General features: G+C 33.4%; 1 protein-coding gene and 1 pseudogene across 2 annotated transcripts; both read right to left on the bottom strand.

The window, feature by feature from the left end:
- Positions 1-5,972: 5,972 nt before the first annotated feature.
- On the bottom strand, positions 5,973-8,834 carry LOC132615899 (F-box/FBD/LRR-repeat protein At1g13570-like; annotated as a pseudogene).
- A 2,133-nt stretch (positions 8,835-10,967) lies between these two features.
- Positions 10,968-14,244, bottom strand: LOC132615519 (F-box/FBD/LRR-repeat protein At1g13570-like). Of its 2 annotated transcripts, none has more exons than XM_060330121.1 (4): positions 13,204-13,459; positions 11,935-12,737; positions 11,694-11,840; positions 10,968-11,583 (listed from the first exon to the last, which is right to left on the bottom strand). In XM_060330121.1, exons 2-4 carry the CDS (start codon positions 12,718-12,720, stop codon positions 11,290-11,292), a joined length of 1,227 nt encoding a protein of 408 aa, XP_060186104.1. In that variant the 5' UTR covers positions 12,721-12,737; positions 13,204-13,459; the 3' UTR covers positions 10,968-11,289. The 2 variants fall into 2 exon arrangements, with proteins under 2 accessions (XP_060186104.1, XP_060186105.1); XM_060330122.1 differs by lacking the exon at positions 13,204-13,459 and adding an exon at positions 14,108-14,244 and having other exon boundaries at positions 10,969-11,583.
- Between the last annotated feature and the right edge of the window lie 401 nt (positions 14,245-14,645).

Genomic DNA, 14,645 nt, shown 5'->3' with positions numbered 1-14,645 from the left:
CTTCTAGTGCCTAATAAATTTGGCTCAAGAAGCCTGCTTTTGGGCAAAGACGAGACTCAGGATTAAATGTGACGGACTTAATCTTTAGGTTCGATGGACTCAATCTTTAGGATTCTTTTCTTCTTTTGGTTTCCCATCCAGCGTCCGGTATCCTCATTGGGCTCGCCTAAATCCGGATTCGCACCAAAAAGTTCCACATTGAGGATAAAGCGCTCTCTAGCAAAGACAACCTGTATTCAAGACTCGAACCCGAGACTTTTAAATATACTAGTCTTTGGGAACGTGCCTCGTACGTTTATCCCAAAATACTCAAATTTTTAAGCTTTCTTTGAGCTACAAAACAAAAATCAAAACATATAAAAGAGTAACAACTTTGCAACTTGAAGTTAGGAATACTTGCAAACTTGATGCTACTTCAATGACATATATAGTACTTTAATTTAAAGACAAATACATACTCGAACATATATAAATATATGCACACGCTAAAATATTTACCTCATAAAAGTAACTATTATGCATGAAAACCAAACTGATACATATATTCAATCCCGTCATGATCAACCCAACACAGTCAGAAGTCTATATGAATCTTGCTTTGACTCAAACATATGAATATTATAAAAATGAAAAGGCAAAAAAAAAGGGGTGTGATGATTGTATAGTAATTATTACATAGCATAAAAATTACAACATCGTAAACAGATTATAACCCATAAGCACAAACAAAAATCTTCAATAAAAACAATGAAAATTAAGATGCAAATGATGAATTAGTGGAAGTAAAATTTACTTTTTGTACATATATATTAAATCTCGAACACTCAAAACATATATACAACTTGAAGTTAACTACTCATAAGAGAATGAAAAGCTAACACAAATCCAAGGGAATGCAATTGGAAATAATAAGGTGTTAGAGTTACTGTAGGAGTCGGGAGCTTCCAACATCATGATTCTCTCTTCTTATTCTCGGCTCAAGAATTAGTTCAAGAATAGTAGAATAGTTATTTTTATATATGTGGTCATATCAAGATTTAAGAATTGATCGTAATTCAAAAATCATAGGTGGAATATGCCATATTTGTATAGTTTCAGTGCTTCCAGGTATGTGCCTATATATATCTGTTTATCATCAAGCTATCAATAAAGAAATGACCCTTCAAATTACAATATGCGTTTTGGTAGATGAATATAGACCATGTTGTGGTATTAAAATGGTACTCCTCAATTATTTTTACAGTACAAAGAGAAGTAAATTCTACAGTTGCCTGATAAGAATATTTAATCTATAATAATGATAAAATGTTTGTTTACGTTTTTGTACAAAGAATGTTATAGACGTAGAGTTTGAGTAGAGGATAAAATGGTCACTCAATATTTTATGGACATTTTGGTAATTCAACTTTGCACTTTGAAGCTTATCACTTTTAGTATATTATGATTATGATTAAATAGTCAGACTCTTGGTAGAATAACACCGAGAGACTGTTGCAGAATTATTATTTGTTGGGATTCCTCCATCTTAACTTGAGGCCTATGAAGTATGAACACACATAGAATCGAGTATCTTTCAGTAGAGCACTTTAATCCCTCTAGTGCTCTATACAACGTGAACCTGAATTACTTTTGGCACATAGATTTCGAATACCAGATGGTTAAAAGTAAAAACTGACGGTATAATTTTCTCCACACGCATACTAAAATGTTTTCCGACCTGCAAAATATCCTCCACTCGTGATTTTATGCATTGAGTCAACATGCATGATCGTGACTTGATCAAACAAATTCCAGGCACATGGTTTGAAAATTATGGCACACGAGTCTCTATTCCACACGTCTACTTATTTCTGCATCTGACTTATTGATGTAGTGATATTTTCTTTACCACTTTTTCAGTATTATTGCCAATTGCTCCATATTGTTTAAGCCCCACTCTGAAATTCTTTCTTATATTAGTAATTTAATGATTGAGCTAACAAAAATAAATTTAAAGAACTCAAAAAGAAGTTAACAAAGGATAATAAGAAGTACAATGATACAATTCATAAGCTTGTTAAACAAAAATCTGCTTCAGTTTTTCAAAACCATAATCATAAGTCTTACAGCAGTGATGACTTATGACTTTCCTCAGTAGCTAAATTAACAACCTAAGAGAGTAATAGAAAAGAAGAACAGAGAGAAACTATTTACACTATATGATTTTACACTTATTATGCATATGCTTTTAAAATGAAGAAACTGCTGAACAAAGACACCATAACGGGTGGTCTTGAATTTTTGGCCCGCTAAACGAAATCTTTAAAGTAACATCTATTGCCGATCCGGGCATAAGTTGTAGTTCTAATGTGCACATACGTTAGTTTTGCCTGTGAGGCAAGGGTACGAGACATTTCAAGAAGTTACATATAGTGAAGATAGTATAATGATAGCTTATTTGACATGAGTTTCAGTTGTATTGAGTTACAAACGATTGAGCTACTCAAGCAACTTTTGCCTATGGAGCAAACCTTGTGACAGGTTCACTGTATTGAAACATCCCGAACTTCTGCCTCATAGACAAAATTAAGTTACGTCCACAACTTATGCCCGATGGATAATAAATATCATTTTTAGAAGGTTTGTTAAGCGTGGAAAAAGTTCAAAACCAACCTTATGGAGGTCATTCTTCCAAATCACCCCTTTAAATAGCTTAGCTAGTTGATAGTCTCAAGCACCTTTGATATGTTGAACTTGCTGAAAATGCTTCTGAGCTGCTATATTACTAGCATTTGCTGTATCTTCATTGATTTCCCTGTCAGTTAATTGTGTATCATTCTCATGAATTTCATCACTAAAGCTCTCACGACAAAGATATTTGAAAAGGGTGTGCATAACACAACCCAAAATTGGAATTCTTGAAAGAATATATGCAGTTTGTTGTAGATTCATGGTAAATTGGCAATAACTCACTGAATGAAAATTAGTATGAAATGGATTAAAGATGGCAAGTAATTATTGAATATGTGAAGAGGTTAAATTAATTTATAGTTGGAATTATTGGTGGGACCAAAAAGTTTGAAAGCATAGTCCATTAATTTCTAATGTTTACTTGCCACCCAAGTCGCACTTTCTTTGCAATCTCTTATTTTCTGTGGTGAAAGATAATGGTGGCCACCTCAAATTGACTGACTTTTTAAACCTGCTGATTTACGTAATTGTTACCTTTTTAGGTCACCATTTGTCATTTAAAAGTTTGTACAAATATAACCCTTTGAGAAATTAATTTTTTGGACAACGTTAAATTTAGGTCTAATATTGCTCCTATATTGTTCACTCTTAAGGATAAAATATTAGATTGACGTATAACGTTTGTTATTCTTACAAAATTTTAGATTGTCGAGCATCGTTTAATATTTTATCATAAGATTTCAATTTGCTCAAAAGAAATCTTTAGACAGTGGTTTAAATGGTCCATAAGCAACAAGATATAAAGCGGATCATTTAGTAAACGGTTGTTCCAGCTAAAATTGCACATCTAACCCATAATATATCATATACTCAAAAGATATTATAGAGGACCGAGTGTTTTTCTTGAAGGAATGAACTATTAGTCTTTTATGATACTCTGTCAATATATGATATACCACCTGGGTATTATAGAAGATTGAGCAGTGTTTGATATTTTAATATTTATATCATTTTTAGGGAGTTATATTTTGTAAAAAGAGTTAATTTTTATATTATTTTTAGCAGCTTTACTGGTGATCAAAATAAAAATATATTTTCTATTGTTTTAAGTTTTAATAAATAAGTTAGTGATTTTAGTATTTTTTTTAATCTTCTTGTTAAAGTCTAATTATTTAAGTTTTATATTTTTATTAAAAATAGTTAGCTAATAGTTTTAGCTTTCTATATTATTTTTATCTTAAAAAAAAAGACCCAAAAAAAGGACCAAAATAAATGAACTTAAAAAAAAAAAGACAAAAATCTAAATGAATAAAATATAAAAAGGCAAAAGAGAATAAGACAAAAAAACAAAAAAAATTGGTACGAGAGCACTTGAAGTGCACCATATTCGGCGCCGAAGTTTTGGGTAAAAAATTAAGGGGTACACGGGTAATTAATTAACAGCTGTACGAATAGTTATGTTATTTATTTAGGCGGGGGTATGAACAGGTAATTTTTTTTCTCTTCAATGGGCATTTGTGTTGTTTTTACTAATAAAAAGGTGCAAGATTGATCAAAAACAGATTCAGAATTTAAATTTTATAGTTCACAAAACAATCTGGAGTTAATAAACAATAATAATAAGTATCGAGTTCAAACCGTGAACTTATCCACCATTGAATCGTCTGCTTTGAAAGAAAAAGTTAAAATTCACATAAAGATAAAAGAAAAATTGACTTGGCCACCAATATCTTTCTTCACAAGAACAAAAAATAAAGGTAGGAAAATGACAATAAAGTGGGACTTTGATGCCAAGAAAATTAAGCAAAAAAAGGGACTATGCTTTCAAACTTTTTTTTTTTTCACAAGTGCCTTGTAGGGCTGTTCAAGATTTTGATTAAAATCAAAATCAAACCGAAAATTTAACCAAATCGAATAAAAAAATTGACATTTGGTTTGGTTTGATTTGGTTTTAAATTTTAAAAACCGATAATATTTGGTTTGGTTATGATTATATTAAAAAATAACCGAATCAAACCGATAAATTATATACATAAATTTTATAATTATTTATATGTATAATATTAGTTTTTCATAAATAATTATAAATATTTTATACCTTTTAATCATTAATTTAATTTTTGGTCTACTTATTTCACATGATTGTTTAAGGCCTATGTTTTTAAGAATATGTCCAAGCCCATGTCTTTAAGTCTTTTAACTCTTTAAGTGTTAAGTATAAACTTACCAACAGAAGCTCACGTTAGAGTCTAATGTCTTTAACTTAAATTTTTAGTCTTTCTTTGTCAACCATTTGATTTTAGGTTGTTTCTTCTTTTTTCCCCCAAATTTATACCTTTCTTTTTTCTTGTCTGAATGGGTCCTAAACTTCTAATATTTTTCATATGAAAAGGACAGAGGTTTTATATTTGGAGGTTCCTATAGAAGATACTTCAGTGACATCAGCATTTGCTGCAACTCAAGCACATGGTAATGCCCTAATACTTCTTCCGTGGGTAATCCTCCTAAAAGGCAGAAAAGAACAACTCTTTGTAGTCGAGACCCTAGCCCTGGGGATAATGATAGAAAAACATCTGAAGTTTGAGATCATTACACATAGTATTTTTAATAAAATGGGAGAATTGAAGACAAAATGCAAGTATTGCCCCAAAGTTTGGGATCATTACACAAAGTTTTTTTATTTTATATATTTTCATTTTAATTTTAGGTAGTCTTTATGTTTAATTAATATGTATGTTTGTAACAATAACTAAAAGCTCCTATGCTCTACTTTATTTCCAGGTATGTGTATTAAGATGACAAAAATGATGCAGCCACTACTTAGTTAGTTTTTAGCTCTATATGTAATAGTTTAGCAACTTTGGGTAACTTGAGTATGACACTATCACTAATAGTGAAAATATTTCTATGATGTATGTTCCACCTTAAATGATAAATAAAAGTTATCGTTTGAACAAAAAAAAAGACATGTCTTTTTCAAATTTTTAATGTTTTACTGATAAGTCTCATGACTGCTAGTCAGAAACCGAAAAATCGAACCAAACCGACAATAACCAAACCGGTGGTTATTATTTTATTTGGTTTGGTTATGGTTTAGACATTTAAAAACCGACTAAATTGGTTTGGTTATGGTTTTAATCAATAACCGACCCAAACCAAACCATGAACACCCCTAGTGCCTTGTGATCCACAAAGCACAAAAAAGAGATTTCAGTTCTTGCCAAACAAGAAATACAAAATTAAAATCAAGTTTGCACCTAATATAAATTTGGGATTCTCAAAGAAGCACTTAAAATTTTCCCAAAGTTGTCACTTTAAAAGTAGGGAGTGTGTGTATTGATCAACCAAAAAATGAAAAATTTGATTGAAAAATAAGAAAATTATTGATAACTTTGATAAGGCCTAATCCTACTATAAAAATCAAACCGAATCAAATCTCCAAGAAGTACTTCAAGCTAGCCATACACATGGAATTGGCCAGGTAGAGAGTTATGCACTGCCAACCACAAAATGCATAGCCGAGAAGAAGTGCTAAAAGTACCACACAGTATCAATTCATGTGTATGTCACATTCCATAAATCATTCATGAACAGACGCTAAATGCAAAAATTCTTAACATGTAGACACTGTTATTGCAGAACAACTAATCAAAACATCCTTCCAGAAATGGTGATGATGTTCCGAGACAGATATTCACAAAACACACTGTTATACTACTGCATTAGCATTTATATCAGCTCAAATTTAACTTCCAAAACACTTCAGCTAATGATCATGATTCAATTAAAGGATTAATGTAGACTATTTCTGCTTTAGGTGATGCACGCCGAAAGTTTGATACCTTAGCGAGCATTTTTAATCTCGCTTCAAGAGGTACATCATCAGATAGAACATGTTTGATTAGCATCCTCACCAACACCGGGGACTTGGCTAACAAAAGCTTGATAAGCTGCATCTCAGGCGTTGTCCCTGTGAAGTGGTTTAGCTTAACTTTCTTGAGGTGATTAAACATCACATCAGAGAAATGTTCAAGTTCAAGGGATTCTAGAATTTCACCATCACCATCACAGTAACCCTAAGAAAGATAACAGAAAGTCAACTCTCAGATTATTGAGGATCAAAAAAGTATGAAAAAAGACCACCAAATAAGAAAGAAAAGAGTCACAGCACTAAGAACCTGTATTTTGAGATATTCTAAATATGGGAAGCTTCTTATCAAGCAAAGAGCACATGAGAGCTTATATGATTCATGCAACAAAATACCAATCAGGTAAAAACGTTTGACACAGCTAAGATCATAGGGAAGTCTTGTTGGTGCTTCATCTGCTTCTTCTGTAAAGAACTAGGAAGGAAATACCAAAATTCAAGATGAATCAGTCCAAAAGAAGTTCCATCTGTGAAAGTGCATAACAATAAAGACGGAAAGCACCACCTAGGCACCTACCTCAGTATAAAAGAAGTCCAAGAAGAGGTACTCGATAGCACAACAAGACTCGAAAAACTCTGCAAAATCAAAATTTTGTTCCTCTGCAGAAGAATCCTCAGCAATCAGAGATACTTTTGCAAGAAGAGGGACATTCTTTAGACAAATAGAACTTATATTTCCTTCGAAATCAAAGGATCTCAACAACGTTTATTTCTCTCTTTTCAATTTCAACTTCTACCAAAGATCGTGATCTGATTAATCTGTGTAGACTACTTCTGCTTTAGGCGATGCACGTGAAAAATTTGATATCTCAGCGAATATGTTTAATCTTGTGTCAAGAGGTTCACGATCTAGAATCCATACATTGATTAGCAATCTCACCAACACCGGGGACTTGGTTAATAAAAGCTTGATAAACTGCATCTCAGGGGTTGTTCCTGAAAAGCCTTCTAGCTTAACTTCCATGAGGTGATTAAATGTCACATCCGAGAAACGTTCGAGCTCAAGAAATTTTACAACAATTAAATTCATTGGAAAACTGAGGAAGCTAATAAGAAGTCAACGCTCAGATTATAGCGGATCTAACAAGTATGAAGGGAAATAAAAGCCACTAAATAAGAAAGAAAGAAAGAAAAGAGTCAAAGCGCTACGAACCTCAACTTCGAGATATTCTAAATGTGTAAAGCTTCTTATCAAGCAAAGCGCAGGCGCGAGCTTATATGATTCCTCCAAAACAATTTCAGGCAGGTAAAAACGTTTGATAGAGTGAATATTAAAGGGAAGCCTTATTGCTACTTCATTTGGTTCATCAAGAGCCATCTAGGAAAAACAAATACCAAAGTTCAAGATGAGTCAACCCAAAAGAAGTTCCACATGTGGAAGTGCATTAAGTCATAACAGTGAAGTCATGAAGCAACATCTACTTCGTAATAAGAGTAGTTAAAGATGAGATGCTCAAGAGCAAAAAAACACAAGAAAAACTTTGCAAAACAAAAGATTCTCTGCTTCCATAGACTCGTCACCTATTAGAGATACTTTTGCCAGAAGAGGGACATTCTCTAGGAAAATAGAACTTACTCTACCAGTGAAATCAAAGGACATCAGCTTGGGGGCATTAATTTCAATTATGTTTGGTTTCTGAAATTTCCAGCACCAACTGCTCAAGCAACGACAGTGAGATATTAAACTTCCCAGCAATTGAGAAGAAATTCTAATTCTACAAAGTTCAAGCCTAATTAACCTATCAAATCCTTTATAGGCCTATGGAGGATGCATTAAGCAATCATGAAGAGTTAGATGCCTCAACTGCGAACATATGAAAAGTGAAGAAGGCAATTCGTATAGCTCATGCCGTGAAAGGTGAAGAACAAGATGTTGAATGTCATTCCTAGAGAGGTAATTTATGAAGTTGTCAATGTTAGGACAGCTTCTCAAATCATCAATGTTGAGGGTAAACTTAGTAATGGGTCCTTCATGAAGGGTCAAAAACTGGCAGATTATCTTTTCAAGCTTAACCGTAGGGTATAGTAAATCATTTTTCGTTCTCCAATGAGATATATCAAGCGTCAACCCTGTATGTCTACACCAGTGATACCTCCATTTCTTCGATAAGATGCTTGTAATCACAGCATCTTTACAAGGCAAACGCATCAGAATGACATCGATTACATTATCAGGAAGGTTGCTAAGGACATCAGGAGTTAGACTTCGACTACACTTTCTTTCCTTACGAGGCATCATATAACAAAAGCAACAATCCAAAGTAAGGAATCTCCAAATTATCTAGACAAAACTGCTATTCACATTGTCAAATCAATATAAGTACAAAAGGATCAATCACAAGTCACAAGTCACAACTCACAACAATAATCACCAAGAACCTGTCGGGGATAAACAATATTACGACGTAAGGAATCTCCAAACAATCTGGACATAACTGCGATTCACATTGTTAAATCAACATAAAGAAAGAAATGTGCATTCTAGTTGAAATCAGTCAACTACCTCCTCTTAATATCTATGACATACTGATTTACGGGTACAATAATGGCACGGTTATTTCGTGTGGACATACCCATACATGATACTTCCACAAGAAATTGATCAAAATGGTCCGTAATGTATCGGGGTTTGGACTACTTTGATCCTTCATATACTCCGCTTAATAGAAAGTCCTTAATGTATGTAAAAATATGGAGTTATAGGATCTGCCAAGCAATTTTATTTCCTAAAGATTGATGTTGGTAAAATAAAGGCAATTGATTTTGTTCTAAAAGTTAAACAAGTTACATATGTTGTACATAACAACATATCTCCACTTCCAACTACAAATTTTATTAGTGATAATACTGCAGTTAATGTCTATGCAGTTTAGTCCTTTTACATTTTTGGAATTACAATTGAATTTATTAGTATTAGCTTTATAGCATAATGTGTCATCTCTAACGGGGTAGAGTTAAATAAAACTCTATTTTTTCTTTTTTACCTCATTTCTTCTTTCTCTGCTTTTCTCTGTTTTTTATTATTAAACACAGCTAACAATAAAGTGAACCAAAAATAAGTCAATTTTAAGTCATAAAAATAAGGTTAAGAAGATGTTTCACCTGATTTTGGACATCAAATTAGTAATTTTACTATATTAAAATTTGTGAACCCTAAAGAAACCTCTGTAAATGCAGAAAACAACAATTTTAACTGTGAACATACCTGAGAAAAGCCAAAACAGTACAGACTGAAGTTAGTGAGAGACAAGAAAAAACAAAATGTAATTTTAGAATTAATTAGTTTTCAGTTGTATAAAATAATGCGTGTTTCAAAATAAGTATTAGATATTTGTGTGGTTGTAAATCATCTCATAAAGTTAAATTATTTTCTAAATATATAAAATTGACATTCTTTTTTAGACAAATTTAAAAGAATAGTGTTCCGCGTAAATTGAGGCAGAGCAAGTACTTATAGTAGTATTGTTCAGATGAACATAGCTTTAACTTACTATTTCATTAAGTATTTATATTTTTTTTTCAAAAACAAGGCAGCTCGATGCATTAAGTTTCCGCTATGCGCGGAGTTTGGGGAAGGACCGGACTATAAATATATAGGATAATTTCGTTCATTAATTTCTAAACATATACAATAATCAACATGATTTGTTTGATTTATTTCTAGAAAAAATATGAGATATATGACTCCCTTATAACTCCAAATTAAACATGATATTTTTTTTTTCAATCTGAATCTAGTTTTTGTTCATAAGAACGAAGAAAGAAAAAAAAAAAACAAAGGATGAGATTATCTTCGGAAGGGGTAAATGTGTCATTGTGAGAGTTTTATTTAGGTAGTAATCCCTGGATTATTATCCTGGTAAAATATATGTATAAACTATATCGATATAAATTATATTAAAAAGTTGAAATAATATAACAATTTCTTGAAAACATATCAATCATATTTTCAATCTTTAGATTATCTCTTTTCACAATTACATATTATAGAAGTACAGTTTTACCTTAAAATACTTGTGTTGTATCAAACTTTAAAGCTCTTTGTGTTTTGCATTGTGCCCATTCTTTTCTTTCTTATATCAAGCAAATGGAAGGAGACATAAGATCTTGGTAAATATCACATAAGTTAACTTAAAACGATAATCTCCATGTCAGATAACGAATAAATATCATATTATCAACGAGAGATGTGGTGGGACATTTATCCCACCTTAATCACTAGTCTTAACACGAATCAAAGTTAGTCGAACATTTATCCCGCCTTCATCAGAAATCTTTAACACAAATCAGAATGGCTAAACCAAAAACAAAAAGAATAAATAACATATCAACAAAAAAAAAAAAAAAAAAAAAAAAAAACACAACTGATTACTGAAGAAGCTGCATAACACTAGATTTAATGGAAAAGCAATGTTAAAAGTCTTCAACAATGGAGCATGAGATGTGCATTTCCTAGGTCCCCTTTTTTGCTCTGAAAGAAACATTAATGATATTAAGTTCACACAAATCTGAGTACTAGGAGCAGAAGGCGCGTAATCGCACTATGATGGCTAACAAACCTATGTAAACTATCCGAAACTGAGTCATTACACAAAAAGTAGAGAACCAACACACCCCAGATAACATTGAAAATAAACAACCACTGTGTAGATAACTTAGGCAAAAACAAGCATATACTACTACATCCTGACTCATTCTAGGTGACATTCAACTTCAGCTTTACGTGATGCCCGCTGAAATGTTGATAACTCTGCAAGTATCTTGACACCTTTTTCTTTGTCTACCCATAATTGTTCGGGCTGGATGATCATTCTCACCAGCATCGGAGATTTGGCCAATAGAAGCTTGATAAGCTCCATTTCAAGCTTGGTGCCAATTATTCCTGCAATCTTAACCGTCTTAACTTGATTCAATCCTACATCTGAGAAGCTTGCAGAAACTTCGTCAACTATGTCATCCTTGTAATCCGATTCTTCCATAGATACCTAAGAAAGATTAAGAAAATTGAAGATCCAATGAGTCCGAAAATAAGTCGCCATTATGTATGAACAACACATGCAAAAGAAAAAGGAAAAAAATAAACATCGCAAATAACCTCCACTTCAAGATCTTGTAAACATGGGGAGCTTCGTATCAAGTAAAGAGCGCAGGAAAGATCATCTAATTCATCCATAGATACGTAAAGATGTTTAAGATAGTTAAGAGCAGAGGAAAGCCTTGTTGGTACTTCAGCAACCAAGAACTACAAAGAAAAAGAAAAATCAGGATGACTCGAAGCCCAAAGACGGTAGATTTAGTGGAAATGCATAACAATGAAGTTCTGAAGCAACATTTACCTGGGAACTTCCATATTCCAAGTGGAGATGCTCAAGAGCAGGATGTGACTGAAAAAAATTGTCAAGATCACATTTTTCTGATTCCTCAAAAGATTCTCCATACAAAAGACAGAGTTTAGCAAGTTGCGGAACGTTTTTTAAGGAGATAAATTTTATACAGCCTGTGAACTCGAAGGACCTCAACTTGGGAGCTTTAATTTGGATGTGGTTCAAAGTATCTGACATTTTCAGCACTAAATTCTCAAGTAATGGGCTTGAAGAGATTAAATTTTCTAGTGCTTCGGAAGAAATTGAGACATGACACAGTTCCAGACTAATTAACATATCGAAACCTTCGAAGGCTGGTGAAGGACATATTAGACAATTTTGGAGGGTCAAATGCCTCAACTGCGAACACGTGAATAATGAAGAAGGCAGTTTGTATCGGTTCCACTCTGAAAATTTAAGAACAAGATGCTGAATGCCATTCCTAGAGAGGAAATGTATCAAGCTGCCGATCTTTGGATACTTTTTCAGTTCAGACATAGAGAGGGTAAACTTAGTAAGTGGTCCTGAATGAAGGGTCAAAATGTTGTACATAATGGTTGTAAACTTAATAGAAGGGGATAGTAAGTTATCTGTCGTCTTCCAAAGTTTATCATCAAGGGTCAACTCTGGAAGTTTGCACCACTTGTACCTCCATTTCTTTGATAAGATGCTTGTCCTCACGGCATCTCGCAAAGGCAAACACATCAGAATGGCATTGATAGCATTCTCAGGTAGATCAGTAATTTTAGGAGGCATCATACAACACCAATAGTAATCTGCAGAAAATAAAAAAGAACACAAAGGTAAGAAATCTCCAAATAATCTGCAGATAGTACACATACATGATACGACACTCATCCTCCATCTCATCTTGATATCGAGGAATTGCATTCTTTAGAGCAAGAATAAAAGGGATTATACAGATCTGTTATTGGAAAGGAAAAGTCCAAACAGCACACACAAGAGACACACTATCTTTTGCTGCTAATAAGCTTCTCAACAGACATCAATAGCTTCAGCATTTGGTAATTTTCACTCTTAAAATCAGCTAAGCAGCTATTTCACAGCTTTGGCTGGATTTGACATCAAATCAGCTACTACAAGATTTCGGATCAACTAATACTTACATTAGTATTTACTAAATATCTGGTTAAATTTTTTATGAAATTACCAATGGAGGAAATGTAGCATAACACTCAGCTCACCTAAAAGCAATTAAAGACAATTTTTGAGCTTACCAACCTAAGTTTTTCAGTGAAGGAAGATTTTCGATTCTTCTTTAAGTACTTTTGCCTTGGGTCTGTTTTATTCTTTTCCTTAACCGAGGGTGTGTCCTATCGGTGGGACATAAACCATAGGAGACTAGGTTCAAATCTAGATTTAGGAGATTTCGTTCCATCTGCTTAAACCTTGATGGATCTAGTTTACAAGTGCCCGAAATATTCAAGGTGCAAAAGCTAGCCAAGGCACCACCATTTTTAAGGGGGGGGGGGGGGGGGGGGGGGGGGGGGGGAAGTAACTCTGTGTCTCGTTTCTAAAATAAAGATTCAATTTTTTGGTAATCCAATTCCCACTCCATACAATTGTCTTGGGTCTTTTTGTAATCCAAGAATTTTCCATATTGTTTTCTTTAAACGCTGGTGTTTAGGCCAGCTTAAGCACATCTCGACTATCCCCCCAACACCCACACACCCACCACCCCGCCACCGCCACCACAACCCACCATCCCACACCCCACCACCCCACAAAGCACCACTACCCCCACCACCATCACCACAACCCATCACCCCCACACACCCACCACCCCGCCACCACCACCACCACCACAACCCACCACCCCGCCACCACCACCACCCCCACTCCCAACCCCACAACCCCCAAACCCTTAAGTGCCGGGCAACTCTGTCCACCCGAGCTCGAGCTTAGGCAAATGAGAAAAAGATCATCGACTCTATTTTTTCCTGAGCAGAATTTTCCATATAGTACATCTCTATAATTATTTTAATTCTTCCTTTATCACACTTCTATTGACTTAAAGAAAGAACAAATGTACAAACCCAAGCAATAAACACAAGTTAAAAGACTTATATTTTTATATAAAAAACACAATAAACAAATAAATAATGGAAGAAGATTTTAAGGTTACCAAAGCAAGATGATGTAAGATCCAAAAGGATTGAATCTTTGCCTTTCTATTTTGGGTAGTTGTTACAAACCCCTTATGCTTACTAGTTACTTCTGTGCTTCAGTTCTTACGGCAATACTTTTGTACTTTTTGCTTACCAGTAAGACAAATGGAAGTGTGTTGTTATATAAGCATGGACAAAGGTACAAATATACCCTTCAAGTTTACTATTTAGAGCAGATATATTTTTCGTTATAAAAATAATATATATATATATGTCTTTGTCATTATAAAATTGTGTAAATATACCTTTTTGCTGTTGAATTTTTTTTTAAAATTATTTAGATTATTTTTTAATTAAAAAATATCATAACTTTAAAAAAAAAATTACCTTTTTTTTTTTAGTAGACACTACCTATTTTTTTAAGTGGACATACTTTTCTAAAGTCATATAGTAAATTTTTTTCTAATGAGTCGTGTTTGATTCGTTTAAAAAATATCTCGTGACTTTAAAAAAAATAAGTCTATTCATTTTTTAAACGAACCAAACCCGACCCAT

Source organism: Lycium barbarum, chromosome 10 (assembly GCF_019175385.1).
Source record: "Lycium barbarum isolate Lr01 chromosome 10, ASM1917538v2, whole genome shotgun sequence".
Lineage (NCBI taxonomy): Eukaryota > Viridiplantae > Streptophyta > Magnoliopsida > Solanales > Solanaceae > Lycium > Lycium barbarum.
The sequence above is the reverse complement of the archived record's forward strand: the minus strand, read 5'-3'. Positions and strand labels throughout refer to the sequence as shown.

Coding starts and splice junctions, on each gene's coding strand:
- LOC132615519 (XM_060330122.1), bottom strand. CDS start 12,720: ATGATGCCTCCTAAAATTACTGATCTACCTGAGAATGCTATCAATGCC. Junction 11,841..11,934: donor TGGAATATGGAAGTTCCCAG/GTAAATGTTGCT, acceptor TTTTCTTTGTAG/TTCTTGGTTGCTGAAGTACC. Junction 11,584..11,693: donor TACAAGATCTTGAAGTGGAG/GTTATTTGCGAT, acceptor AATCTTTCTTAG/GTATCTATGGAAGAATCGGA.